This window comes from Nerophis ophidion, linkage group LG05, assembly GCF_033978795.1.
Source record: "Nerophis ophidion isolate RoL-2023_Sa linkage group LG05, RoL_Noph_v1.0, whole genome shotgun sequence".
NCBI lineage: Eukaryota > Metazoa > Chordata > Actinopteri > Syngnathiformes > Syngnathidae > Nerophis > Nerophis ophidion.
The window spans coordinates 25,200,436-25,214,478 of record NC_084615.1 but is presented as its reverse complement, the minus strand read 5'-3'; the positions used below and the strand labels follow the sequence as shown (position 1 = coordinate 25,214,478).

The 14,043-nt window shown below is 40.1% G+C and overlaps 1 protein-coding gene across 2 annotated transcripts in view; it reads left to right on the top strand.

The window, feature by feature from the left end:
• ufl1 (UFM1-specific ligase 1) overlaps positions 1-14,043 on the top strand; it is a 56,361-nt gene that overhangs the window by 1,765 nt on the left and 40,553 nt on the right. For both annotated transcript variants that reach the window (XM_061900383.1, XM_061900382.1), the window contains exons 2-5: positions 7,758-7,903; positions 10,302-10,330; positions 12,482-12,579; positions 13,575-13,689. In XM_061900383.1, the coding sequence (XP_061756367.1) occupies positions 7,758-7,903; positions 10,302-10,330; positions 12,482-12,579; positions 13,575-13,689 (388 nt within the window). The remainder of the gene's footprint in view (positions 1-7,757; positions 7,904-10,301; positions 10,331-12,481; positions 12,580-13,574; positions 13,690-14,043) is intronic.

Below are 14,043 nucleotides of genomic sequence, written 5' to 3'. Positions count from 1 at the left end.
CATAAACTTATACATAAGGTTGCGTAGCATCGCTGAGAAAGTGGACACCCCAACACTAACAATGTCGCGATGTCTTGGCTGGGTGAGCAGGTGTCGGACACCTCAGTCTCCCTGGACATATCCTCGCTCATCCATGCAGACTGGACACTGGCCGAGAGTTGGTTGTTGGCCGAGAGTGGAGTCGCCTCTCTTGGTTGCTTTGTTGGGTCTGCTCCTGTCTGTGGCCATGCTCCCTCCACCCCAGCGGACGATGGCGTGGAACACCGCAGAGGCCACCAGAGTGTATATGTTTCTTTTAATTTTTATTCATAGCTGCATGTAGAAGTGGCTGGTTGTATCCGCTTCTTTAATGTCCTTTGTGGTCTTCATGGTTCCATCTTACACACATGTAAGAGGGATGTGTACTATGGCTATAGGTTGTTGTTTTTTTCCCTTGGCATCAGTCTGGACCCCCTCTCCAGGGGCCCAGGCTTAGACCGATTTTTTATTTTATTTTAATCTTCTATTTTTTTTCTCCCATTCCTCCCACTTGTTTACTTGTATCTCACCTTTTTTGTAAATGGCGCTTGAAGCCGGCAGACCCGTCAGCGATCCTGTTCTGTCTCCCTGTAATGTTTGTCTGATCTTGAATGGGATTGTGCTGGAAATTTAAATTTTCCTGAAGGACTTTTCCTGAAGGAATAAATGAAGTACTATCTAATCTAATCTAACAAACATCTGGCTTGCTCCGGTGCTTCTTGGAATTCCCAGAAGAAGCCTCATACAATCATTATAAGCAACCTGCAGCTTCTGAAAGCTTTTCTGCTTATACTTTACCCACAGGGGGGCAGTATACAATGGAGTGCAATAAGCTCTGAAAAGGTTGATCTTTACATCATCTGTACAATAATACAATTTCTTTCTCAGCATGTTGGCTTGGGCATTTGGCATACACCGCTGTCTGTATAGGTCACCATCATCACTAAATAGATCAGTAATGATGTGCCCCAGATACTTCGTTTTATGACACACACTCAGCACCTGTCCTGACAGATAGAATGAAGGAAAAGAGAGATCCTTGTCTTCTCTAGTTCTACATATCATGATGACACTCTTCTTTGCATTATATTTCACATCATATTTTAAACCATAATCTGTACATATATTCAGCAGCTGTTGAAAGCCAGCACTGCTAGGAGACAGGATGGCTAAATCATCCGCATACATCATAACACGTCTACAGACAGTTCATACAGACACATATTTGTTCTCGAGTTGATTGCTTATTGTGTATGCTAGATACCTTCCAATTCGTGTAATTGTAACAAGTAAAGTATGCATTTGTGGTAGACAAATTGTAGAAAATGAATGAATGGTAATTAGGACTGGGCGATATGGCCTTTTTTTAATATCTCAATATTTTTAGGCCGTGTCACGATACACGATATATATCTCGATATTTTGCCTCAGCCTTGAACTTAATGCAGTGGTTCTCAAACTTTTTTTGTCATCCCCCACTTTGGACAAGGGGGAGTTTTAAAGCCCCACCAGCCCCATCACCCCAACAGAACGCTAATGCCAAGCTTCAAATTTTCAAATTTATTGAATATCAAGTAACATCAAGTTGTATACATTCAAACTCAATAACATAAAATAACCTCAAGTTCAATAATAAATAAAATAACTGTGCAGCTGTGGTGTAACTCGCATCAAGTTCAATAATAAATAAAATAACTTGCATCAAGTTCAATAATAAATCAAATAAAAGTGTTATAACTTGCATCAAGTTCAATAATAAATTATATAAAATTGTTATAACTTGCATCAAGTTCAATAATAAATCATATAAAATTGTTATAACTTGCATCAAGTTCAATAATAAATAAAATAAAAGTGCCACTTTGCAGTCTTTGTAAAAAAAATTAAAAAAGGAGGAGCTATGCATTTGGCAAGACAGGGCAAGTGAACATGAGTTTTACAGTACTCCAGCATTAGTGGCTGCAATGAGCATGTTTTGCACTGCACAGCTATTCAAATCGGGGTTGCAGGCTTGACACTGACACTCTTAAGTCATGCTCAATGTTCAGCTGAGACCTGTACTTCGTTTTGAGTGAAGCAACAGCTGAAAAACCCTATCTCACACAGATGCCAGATTTTTGTTTCTCTGCAGGCGCTGGCTCTAGCTCGACGACCTTTGAGGTGCGAGTCACAATTTTATCCATTTTGTGTAATTTTGGTCCACACATTAGCCTGCTACCCATCCGCGCGAAAGTTTGTTCCGCTTAGCCCCGCCTCCATTAGTTACTGTTGCTATGTCTGTCAAACTTTCGCTCCTACCTAGAAATTTAAAGCTTACAGGAAAAATAAGTAATTTACATTTATTTATATAGCGGATTTCACGGACAGAATCACAAAGTGATTTACAGTGTGTATAGAAAATAAAAGCATAGTAAAAAAAAAAATCTAAGAATATAATAATAATTTAAAAAATTTAAAGTGAAATGTTCCTCGCGCCCCACCTGTCATGTCTCTATTCCCCACCAGTGGGGCCCGCCCCACACTTTGAGAAACGCTGACTTAATGCATATAACCAAAGCAGTATGAAGATTGTATGTGCCTACATTAAAACATTCTTGTTCACACTGCATTAATATATATGCTCATTTTACACTTTCATGCAGAGAGGGAAATCACAACTAAGTCAATTGACCAAAACTGTATTTATTAAACAGTTATAAATCAGTGGCACAAACATTCATGTCATTTTAAAAACACAAAGTACAAGATTGTCAGAGACATTTTAAAACAAGCTATTAGTGCAGTTTCCTGCATGATGTCACTATGATGACATATCAAAACACTAAATTAAAGTGTACTTTTTGTACAGAACGCCACTGCAATAGTTTAAAACAAATAAAGTGCACTCTTTTGCACTTAATAATCAAATATATGAGCTGCATAATAGGAAATCAAATCGCTATTTGGTGGGTTGCTGCGGACGTTATCTCCTTATGTTGTTCACTATTTTTTTCATACGGTGTTGATGTGGAAATGGTTGCCTCTGCATTTTTTTGGCGTGGCACCGAACGGAGATGTTGACATGAGGAGTTTTAAGCACTCTTCATTCTCTAGCAGGTGACTTTTCAAATGATGCTACCATTAGCAGTAATGCTACATTTTGTAGCAACACTTTTGCTCCACACTTGACAAATTACGGTTGTCTGTTTGACGTATTCCCACTTGAAGCCAAACCACCGCCAGACGATGGACCACCTGCTGTTTTTCTTGGGAATTAATTAATTCTTCATTTGTTACCAGATTGGCACCTTCTTTCTCTCGTATTACCACTCGCAACACAGCTAACGTTACCAATGCTGCTACATCTCTGCTCTGCAAGGGCGTATACGTATGTGACGTATGACGTGACAGTATGTGAAGTATGTAAGAAGGTGCGCTTGCTGTCTGAAGGAAGGAGACACAAGAAAGTGTGGGAAGAGCCTGTAGTGTAATGCCAGCAGCTAAAAGCAACTGCGCACAGAGACAAACCCGCGATATATCGAGTATATCAATATATCCAGTCCTAATGGTAATAATCGTAAACTATATACAGTATAGGCCAAAAGTTTGGACACACCTTCTCATTTCAATGTGTTTTCTTTATTTTCATGACTATTTACATCAGGGGTGTCAAACTCATTTTAGATCGGGGGCCACATGGAGAAAAGTCTACTCCCAAGAGGGCCGGACTGGTAAAATCACGGCACGATAACTTAATAACAAAGACCACTTCAGATTATTTTCTTTGTTTAAAAATAGAACGAGCACATTCTGAAATTGTACAAACTATAATGTTGTTGTTTTTTACACTTTCAAGTTGTGGTTATCAGTAAACTATCTTTATTTGTCGTTATTCATATTTACTGAATAAATTATGTGATAATGTTCAGCAGTCAACTCCATTCATCCATCCATTTTCCTACCGCTTGTCCCTTTCGGGGTCGCAGGGTTGCTGGAGCCTATCTCAGCTGCATTGGGGCGGAAGGCGGTGTAAACCCTGGACAAGTCGCCACCTCATTGCAGGGCCAACACAGATAGACAGACAACATTCACACTCACATTCACACATTAGGGCCAATTCTAGTGTTACCAATCAACCTATCCCCAGGTGCATGTTTTTAGAGGTGAGAGGAACTCATTGGTGTTAATTTTCAATCTATTGAGATGAAAAAATTATATCAAAATCAAATTATTGTCTGTTATTTATGTAATTTGATCATTTTACTCGACTGATGTACTAACATCACATGGTTTATTTCGTACATATGTAGCATCATCTCCAAAGATACAAACAATTGCTATTGCGACATCCAGTGGACACATTTAGAACACCGCTGCTGCCTACTGCTCCCCTCACCTCCCTGGGGGTGATCAAGAGTGATGGGTCAAATGCAGAGAATAGTTTCGCCACACCTAGTGTGTGTCTGACAATCCTTGGTACTTTAACTTTATAACTTTAACAGCTATTTCTTTCATTCTAAAATTTCCGGTTAATTTTTATACTTTGCAAACTAATCCCGCGGGCCGGGTAAAACCTGTTCACGGGCCTGATCCGGCCTTTGGGCCGGACGTTTGACACCCCTGATTGTAGATTGCCTGTAGATTGTTACTGAAGGCACCAAAACTATGTCACCTCTCATTTCAGGTGACTACCTCTTGAAGCTCATCGAGAGAATGCCAAGAGTGTGCAAAACAGTAATCAGACCAAAAGGTGGCGATGTTCTTGAAACTAGAATATAATACATGTTTTCAGTTATTTCACCTTTTTTGTTAAGTACATAACTCATTCATAGTTTTGATGCCTTCAGTGACAATCTACAGTATAAATAGATTCAAGTTGTTTATTGTCATATGCACAGTTAAACAGACAGTTTGCCGTACAACGAAAATCTTACTTTGCTAGTCCACCCTTCAACAAGTCACACGGTACTTAGCTAAAAATAAGAATGTGTATACAAGGCACAGTAAGTAACATGACATTATTGCACATTCTGATTGACAGTCAACAGTATAAATATGGAGGTGACCTTGGGTCACAGCAACAGTTAAAGTGTCTTTAGTGATCAAAGGTGAAAGGTGTCTACAGTGATGGTTCACAGTTCGGGGGTGGTCAAGGTAACTGTCTTTTGTTCAAAAAGACAGAAGTAAAAACGGGAAGGGGGGACGGGGGGCACTAGTATTCACAAGTTAGCATTCACAAGCCTGATGGCCTGTGGGTAGAAACTGTTTGTCAGTCTCGTGGTCCTGGATTTCAGGCTCCTGTATCGTCTGCCTGATGGTAGGAGTCTGAAGAGACTGTCCTGGGGGTGTGTACTGTCCTTTATGATGTTGTGTGCTCTCCTGGTGGCCCTGGTAGAGTACATGTCCAGTAGTGAGGGGAATGGTGCTCCTGATATGTACTGAACAGTTTTAATCACTCGCTGGAGTGCCTTCCTGTCCTTAGCAGTGCAGTTTCCATACCAGACCATGATTGAGCTGGTAAGGACACTCTCAACCGTACTTCTACAGAAGTTGCTGAGAATTTTGGGTGGCATACCAAATTTTCTCAGCCTTTTTAGGAAGTATAGTCGCTGCTGGGCTTTCTTTATTGTTTGTTGGGTGTTGTGATCTCAGGTGTGGTCCTCGCTGATGTCGGTCCCGAGGACTTTAAAGGTTTTCACCCTGTCCACCTTTGTCCCCCCTATGTACAAAGGTGTGTACTGTGCACTCCTTCTCCGTGGGTCACTATTCATCTCCTTGGTCTTGTCTGTGTTCAAGGAGAGATTATTATACTGACACCAGGCCACCGGTTCCGCTACCTCCCTTCTCTACGCTGCCTCAGCTCCCCTGGTGATCAGTCCGACGACCGTAGTATCATCTGCAAACTTGATGATACTGGTGTTGTTTTGGGACGCCACACAGTCGTGTGTGAAGAGGGTGTACAGTAGGGGGCTTAGCACGTAGCCTTGGGGGGTCCCTATGCTTAGAACCTTACTGCCTAAGCATAGGGACCAAACTAGTCATGAAAATAAAGAAAATCACTGAATGAGAAGGTGCAGCCAGACTTTTGGCATGTACTATATATAATATAATATATTTTAAGGCAAAGAAGAAAGCATACACAAACCTATTCACGCCAGAAAACTGTCCAGGAAAATAGCAGCCCTCATCTGAAGTGGGTACAAATGGTCTTTTCCTTTGGACTTAAAATGCCAATGAATCCACAGAGATTATTGTATGAATTTGGAGACATTCATAAGTTTTCTTTCTATTTTCCGTTTAAAAATGCCTTTAAAACATCCCTCTCTCACCTGTGTTTGTTTCGGACCTGCATTCAATCCAGCCATTTCGGGACCTTCTTGGTAGTAGTGTCATGTTCGTAACACAATCTAAGATAATGCTTTGATGCTGTTTGCTATTTGACATTAGCATAGCCATTATAGACGTAATATTTGTAATCTGTGCCAATATTACAGCAGACATCAGGTACAATGAGAACTAGGCTTGTAAAGGGCCGCCTTGTTTTGGTGCGATGTCATAGGTCAACGGAAAAAGCAATACATTTAGACCACGCTAAAGGAAGTAAGCGCCCCCCAGTGTACGGGACATCTTTGAAATGTCTGACAAATTTAGTGCATGGAACCATAGTCAGTTTTTTTTAGAGGCTGTTTTTTTCTGCAAAGGGACCAGGACAACAGATCCATCCATCTATTTCCTACTGCTTGTCCCGTTCGGGGTCGTGAGGGTGCTTGAGCCTATCTCAGCTACGTTCGAGCGGAAGGCGGGGTTCACCCCGTGTAAGGGGAAGGATAAATGGGACCATGTATCGTGGGATTTTGAGTGAAAACCTTCCATCAGCGAGGGCATTGAAGATAAACATGGCATCAGCAAGGCCATTGAAGATGAAACGTGGCTGGTTCTTTCAGCATGACAATGATCCATAACACACCGCCAATGTAGGAATGGCTTCGTAAGAAGCATTTCAAGGTCCTGGAGTGACCTAGCCAGTCTACAGATCTCAACCCCATAGAAAATCTTTGGAGGAATTTGAAAGTCTTTGTTGCCTAGGGACAGCCCCGAAACATCACTGCTCAGGAGGAGATCTGCATGGAGTGGGAGAACTTGCGCAATTGCTGACTGACAAAATACTTTTTTGTCTGTCTGTGTCTGTGTCTGTCTGTGTGTGTGTGTGTGTGTGTGTGTGTGTGTGTGTGTGTGTGTGTGTGTGTGTGTGTGTGTGTGTGCGTATGCGTATGCAAGAGAGAGAATGTGCAGAGGTACAAATGTAAAAATATTTGCAATTAAATGCAAATCATTGTTTGTGCATGAGTATGTATAATGTCTAGTTACATTGTAGCTTGTCACTGAATGCATCAAAACTGACACCTGTGAAGTGAAAACCATTTCAGGTAACTACTCAGCGACTCATCGAGAGAATGCCAAGCGTGTGCAAAGCAGTAATCAAAGCAAAGAGTGGATATTTTGAAGAAACATATAATTGTTCAAGTTCTGTGTATACCTCCATACGTTGTTGCGGCCCCTAGGTTCCTACAAACAAATAATCATTCTGATCAGGCCCAAATTATCCTTCAGTTCAAACATTGCAATTGAAGGCAATTATACTGCATCTCTTGCGATCAAAACGGGTACAAGATAGCACTATAAGTGTTACAGATGCCTGGCTTATGTGTTTGCACCATGGACAAAATTGACTAACCCTGAAATTATTATCTTCTTCACAGGTTATCCGAGAGGGATTGTGTCGAAATTATTTCCAGACTGATTCAAGACAAGAAACTTGATGTGGTGCACACACTTGATGGAAAGGAGTATGTCACCCCAGCACAGATCAACCGAGAAATCAGGGATGAACTTCACGTTCATGGAGGTCGGTCTGAAAAAACAAATTCAATGTGTGTCAATAACTGTTATCATAAGACAATAATTAATACAACAGTTTTAAAATAACAAGGGCCACAATGATGAACCGATTTTCTTTTATGTATATTCTATTAGGGGTTTAACAGTATTGTAGATATCGCTGTGTTTCGGTTTCAAAGTCTTTACAATAATACTGTGACTGTATCAAATTAAAACTTGGTGTTTAGTTTTTTTCTGACGCTTTAGTGTTGGCCGAGTCTTAAAATAAAAAACATCTCCCAGAATCCTGCGTAACGCAGGACGGCAAGTTGGGTGCGTGGAATGCCGAAAGCAAGAAGTTCGTAGTAGCAATTGTTTTTTTTTGTGGCCATTTCATCAAAATCTGTTCATTAAGTTTTGAGTTATGTTGCTAACAAACAGACAAACAAACACTGGCATTAACATAACCTCTTTGGTGCAGGTTAGAAAGTATGCCTTCTGCAAAGCAAAGCGTCTTTCGTCTCGAGCGTTTCCAAGGCGACACACCCACTCGGTCACGTTGCAGCGGACGGGGGGAACCACAAAAAAACTGTACACAGCCAGAAATACGAGTGAACTGAAAAACGATTTAATATATCCTCAATCCATCCATTTACCAGCGCATTGTCTCCCTTGATGTCGCGGGTGGGTAAGAGCCTATCCTACTGTGCTCGGGTGGAAGGCAGTACAGAGGTGGCGATATAAGATATATATCTCGATATTTTTCCTTTAAGTAAAAACAAAACAGTCCTAGTTACCTGAGATACTAAGTATGTCATTGTTATGCTACATGCTGACATATGTTTAACTCATCATGCTTAATTTATTACAGAATTTGGGAAGCCTGTAGTTGATTTTTATTATGTAAATGTTATACATGTATTTTTATCAACATGTGATCGCAGGGTCCCTGACATTCAAAACTACACTGCTACATTACTAAAGTTTAATGTAACTACAGCTGAAAAATAGTACAATAGTAATAGGAGAGACTATTCATCCCTGAACACCAGGGAGTTCATGTAGGCTTTATGATCCAGTTACATCATTATATCAACTATCAGAGACAGCTTCAGGAAACTCTTCATTTAACATAATGTCGTTTTTTGCTGCTTCAACACAGCTCAATCAACACAGAAAAAGATAAAGTGAAATATTTTAGTTGTCAACTGTAGGTCAACAATGCTTGTATTTCTCTCAGACAGTGCTTTGCTGTCTGTAACACAAACACACACGCACGCACACACACACCGCAAAAGAAGCTAACGTTACGCTAAAAGCTAATTAGCCTTCACCTTCAAGGACTGCGAGCGAGCTGAGCTGCCGCTTATGTTTCTAGTGATGTTACTAGTAGTTGACTGGGAGGTGTTTATTATAATTTGGGGATAGTCCGCTGCCTTATGCCACCTGCTAAACACCTATCTGCTCACCACAATGCACGAGCACTAAACCCATGCGCTCTAAATACACACTGCTGATTGGCTGTTACATGCGCTCTGAATACGCACTGCTTATTGGCTGTTACCGCTGTGCGTTTAACCAATCAGATGGTTCTGTGGGTGGGACAATGCTGGGTGCTGCAGAGATATACTGACAGAGGCAGAAATAAGAGGAGCAGCTGGTTAAGACTTTAGTTTAGGTGGTGGCTCTTTGTTGTTAAGGCGACCGCCTTAACACAAAAACGCTGCGGGAAACCTTGCATTGAACATGTAATAGATCACTATATTGATGCACAGCTTAATGTTGGACCAAACAAATCCAGAAGCGACGTCATTTTGCACATTTGAGAAACCTTGGAGGGGACCGCAGATGTGGGGGACTCCCCTCCTGGGTGACCGGTGCAAGGGATGCCGAGTGGATACACATAATTAAATGGGCCTGTTTAAAGGATATGGTGTATAAATGAGTGTATAAATATTTTTATCATTTTATCACCCCTTGTTTGTTTCTTTATGATTCCTTTTTTTACTCAATAAATGTCATATAGTCCTTCTTAGCACAGGTTTTCACACTAACTTTTTTTCTTTCCAATGGATGAAAAAACAAGTTATGTCAATCTCTAGCTTTAAGCTAATGCTAGCGAGTAAGGCCTGCTGCATTGGTCGGATCTTTCTGGGTTCACTGTGACATTCGCCATTTTGCGGTGGGTAGGCTTGTAACTCAAATTTTTGTTCACAACCTAAAGCATAACAATTATCCAATAGACCAGACTGCTCGCATTCCGAAAATCTCGTAAACTAGGACACTGGGGGGTTTGCATCAATTAATTGAATTTTCTTCTGTATACGCTGTCAAAAAATTGTCCCATAGAGTTGCAGTGTCAATTTTTCAATTCACCATCCATATCCATAATCAGCATAGCATAACACAAATGTTGTATTTTTCAGGGCGAATCAACATTGTGGAACTCCAGCAGGTACTGTGTAGTCTATTGAAAACTTGACATATGGTATCTTGGAAGTATAACATTAGGTATTGCTAGCTACTTTACTCTAATTGTTTTGATCTTCTTTCTTCCATAGTCCAAAATTTGTTAGATTTATAGATAAAGTCCTTTTGGTGTATTCTTACTATGCACATTTAGTGCTCAGTGGTGCATTCTTTAGGCCCTTTTCCACCAAAAGTTTTGGTTCCTGGATCTATAGGTTCATGTAGAAGTGTGTGGTTTGTGTTACCACCGCAGTTCACAGTTCTGGGTAGTTTCTACAAATCAGGCTGATGACGTATGGAGGAGTGGTTTAATATATTTCTATTCTGATACCATGTAAATAAACAGACATTAGGTCACAGATCTTTTACTAAAAAGTAAGTCATTGAAATAAAAAGCAATCATATACAAAAGAAAATATGATTTTTAAAATAAAGTGTACCGAATTGTTCTTAAAAAGTCAGGCTTTTGGCCGCATTGTCCAACAGTCAGAAAGTTGTCCTCATAGTAAATGATGGAATTCATCAGGCGATTCTTTTTGGTCCATTTGAGCTGTAAATAACAATTTATAAATAATAAATGTCAGCGTTTATCTTACGACGACAACACAAACGCGTCGGCTATAGCGTTAGCCTGTTATAATTGGCATTCTGTTCTCTCGGGTTGAGGCTAAATGGAGTGTCACTTTTACAACATGTAATAAAGTAAATTGTTAATAATTGATGTCATATACCTTCGTTCCACTCATGTGCTTTCTCCTTTTTTCCACATTCATCCAATGAAGTCAGAGTAGTAAGCAGCTTAGGTCGCCGCTATGAGTCCAGCTTCATACGCCTTCGTAAATACATTTGAAAGAGTCAGTACACTTCTTGTAGCTTAGTATATCGAAATGAAGTTGGTAAAAATAATAAAGAACATTAAACAGCACAGTTTAAAGACAATGGCTGAGTAAAAACATTCCAAAATAGTTTCACTGATCAGTGTTCTTCAGCACACAAATGCCCCACAAATGTTCCTGAATTTTGAAAGCTCCTTTTGTTCTTCTTCCTCTACGTTGTCAAGATTGTTGTAATAAAAATACACAAGAAATAAAAAATAAACAAGTTGCAGTTCTGGGTTTGAAAGATAAGTTTTAGGAACGCCCGCAACTGGGTTCAACCAATCAGCGTTCAACCGTACAGCCCTCTTCCGAAAAGTCTCCTGGTCGGTTTGAAAAGTACCACTTAGCGAGGAGGAACTCTGAAAGGTTCCTAAAGAACTAAATCTACCCGGGTAGTTTTTGGTGGAAACAAAGGGGGAACTTTATTCATCCCTTTATTTGGGTAAGTGGGGAAGTTCCTGCGGTGTGTTGCGGGTGACCGGTCTTCCTCTCAGGGAATAAAACACACTGGTCAATCCCAAGTTCTTTTGGATCAGTTGAGTAAAGAGGACCACCAAGACAGAATAGCACTTGGCCAAGTTTTACTAAAGATTTTGGAGACCAGCCCGTACAAAGCGACAATAGCATCAGCAACAAGAGGTCTAAATCCAGACAAATAGTCAGCCTATGTAGAGCGAAAACAGCCCCTCTCGCTCAGAAGGGAGCGCGGCTGCTTCTTCAAAACAGATAAGGAACTGGCCAAAACAGCTTTGTGAACCAAAAACAGGAGCCCTTAAGACAAAACCAATAATTTGATGGCGAACATAAAATAAAAGCAAAGAAGTTACAAGAAGACACAGTACATGGGAAAATACTAACTGCTTTAAACATGACTATGGATTAAAAAATAATTATCTCATTCTCACTGGTGGAATAGGGCCTATTGTATAAGACATATTTCCATATTTTAACATATTTACATTCCCACATACAACAGATGGGTTTTTTTCATTCTCTCAACCAAATGTACAGTGCAGTTTAAATATTCTATTGTGAGGTTTTTTTTGTGCCTTCAAGCAAGCGTCATATCTGTCTTCCTCGTCAAAGTACTCCTGTTTTTGTACTTGTTTCCATGCAAAGGGCAACTCAAAAAATGATAGTATATTTGAAATACACCCCTTTCCTCTATTTTTGATTGCAGTGGTGGGTGTTGAATTATTTTTTTGGGATGATGTGTAGTTTTTCAATTGTAAATATTTATGTTATGTTCTTTTATACAGATTGTCAATGTGGATTGGGTCCATGTTGAAAATAAAGCGAATGATATTGCAAGAACTGATAAAAATATTCAGCTTGTGCTGGGACAACTTATCGACAAGTGAGTATGACTTTACCTATTCTTGTTCATTTGGATGAATCATTAATCACAGGTAATTTCTCGATTTCATAATTGAAAGTACGGTAACTTTAGAAAGAGGCCAGAACTGGGACAGCATTTTATTGTCAGAATATCATTACCTAGGGGTAGTGGGGAACTGAGTTTGGTGATGTTTCTGAGGAGGTAGAACATTTTTTTACAGAGATGTTTGATGTGAATGACACCCAGATTGGTGACAGATGTTTTACCCAAAAAAGGATTGCTGGCTATGCTGGAAGATGTGTGTTGGATTAATTCTGTTTTGCAACTCTTTAGCTGAACAAAGTTTAGCTTCACGTACCCCTCAATCTCCTCCAGGTCAGTGTAGAAGGAGAAGAAGAAGTGAAGCTTGTCTTTAAGTTAGAACAGCGTGCCATTAAAGTGAAATTATAGCCCATGCCTGCTAATGAAATCACCCAGGCGAAGCGCGGTTAACATTGTAGGTGACGTGCGATATGCTCAGTACTGCCAGTCAAACTTAAGTTAACCAGTTGTGAACATGTCCTGACAGTCCAATGGTGTAGTGCAGGCGGTGGGGTAGGATGTTGTGATTAGTTGTATCAAAGGCTGCTGTGAGTTTAAAGAGGATAGGTAACCAGAGGTCTTTGGTGACCCTGACAGGGTTGTTTTTGTACTGTGGCCAGGGTGTTGGAAATCAGACGGAAACTTCTCAAAAGGGTTGTTTTGTTTGAGGTAATCCTGCAGGTGAGCTGTATTTTTTTTTTCTAGAACTTTTGACAGGAATGGAATACTGAAGATTTGAAGATGCTGTGTCCACGCTGCATAGTGTTTCGCTGGACACATTATTAGTTTTCCTGCCACGTGTCCATCCAAGATTACTTTTGTAGTCATTTTTTTGATAGAGAGAGATGTGAACAATTAAGGGTTGAACTTATTTAGTTTTTTTGGGCTACCTTCATATTTTCCAAATCGGCCTTTGTTTCTGTGGTCTACAGCACCTACCTGAACCATTTAGCAGAAGAAATAAATGACAAACTCCAGGAAACTGGTTTGATCAGCATTGCAGAGCTTTGTAAAAGCTATGATCTTCCTGGGGACTTCTTAACTGAGGTGAGTGAAACTTTTGCCATTCTTTTTCTTCAAATAATTACTCAAACTGTGAAACAGCGGGTCGTCTATGACTACTAGCCTGTTAGAAAACTGACAATAAAATTGTACTCATTGTAGTTCTCCTTGAATAATAAGATTACTTTGGATTTTGCCAAAAAGCCAAAAAGTTAACATGTCAAGGTTTTTGGATATTTTGGTCTGTGAAGGGCAAAGGTAAGATTGATGTTGTGGGTCTAATGATTGAGGATTATTTAGCTCAATCAGTTCCCCGTATATCAATTTCAAAGTGCAGTGACCCACATGTCAGATGGGGTTGAGGTCAAAGGCACAATTAACAAATAACTTCAGTTGAAG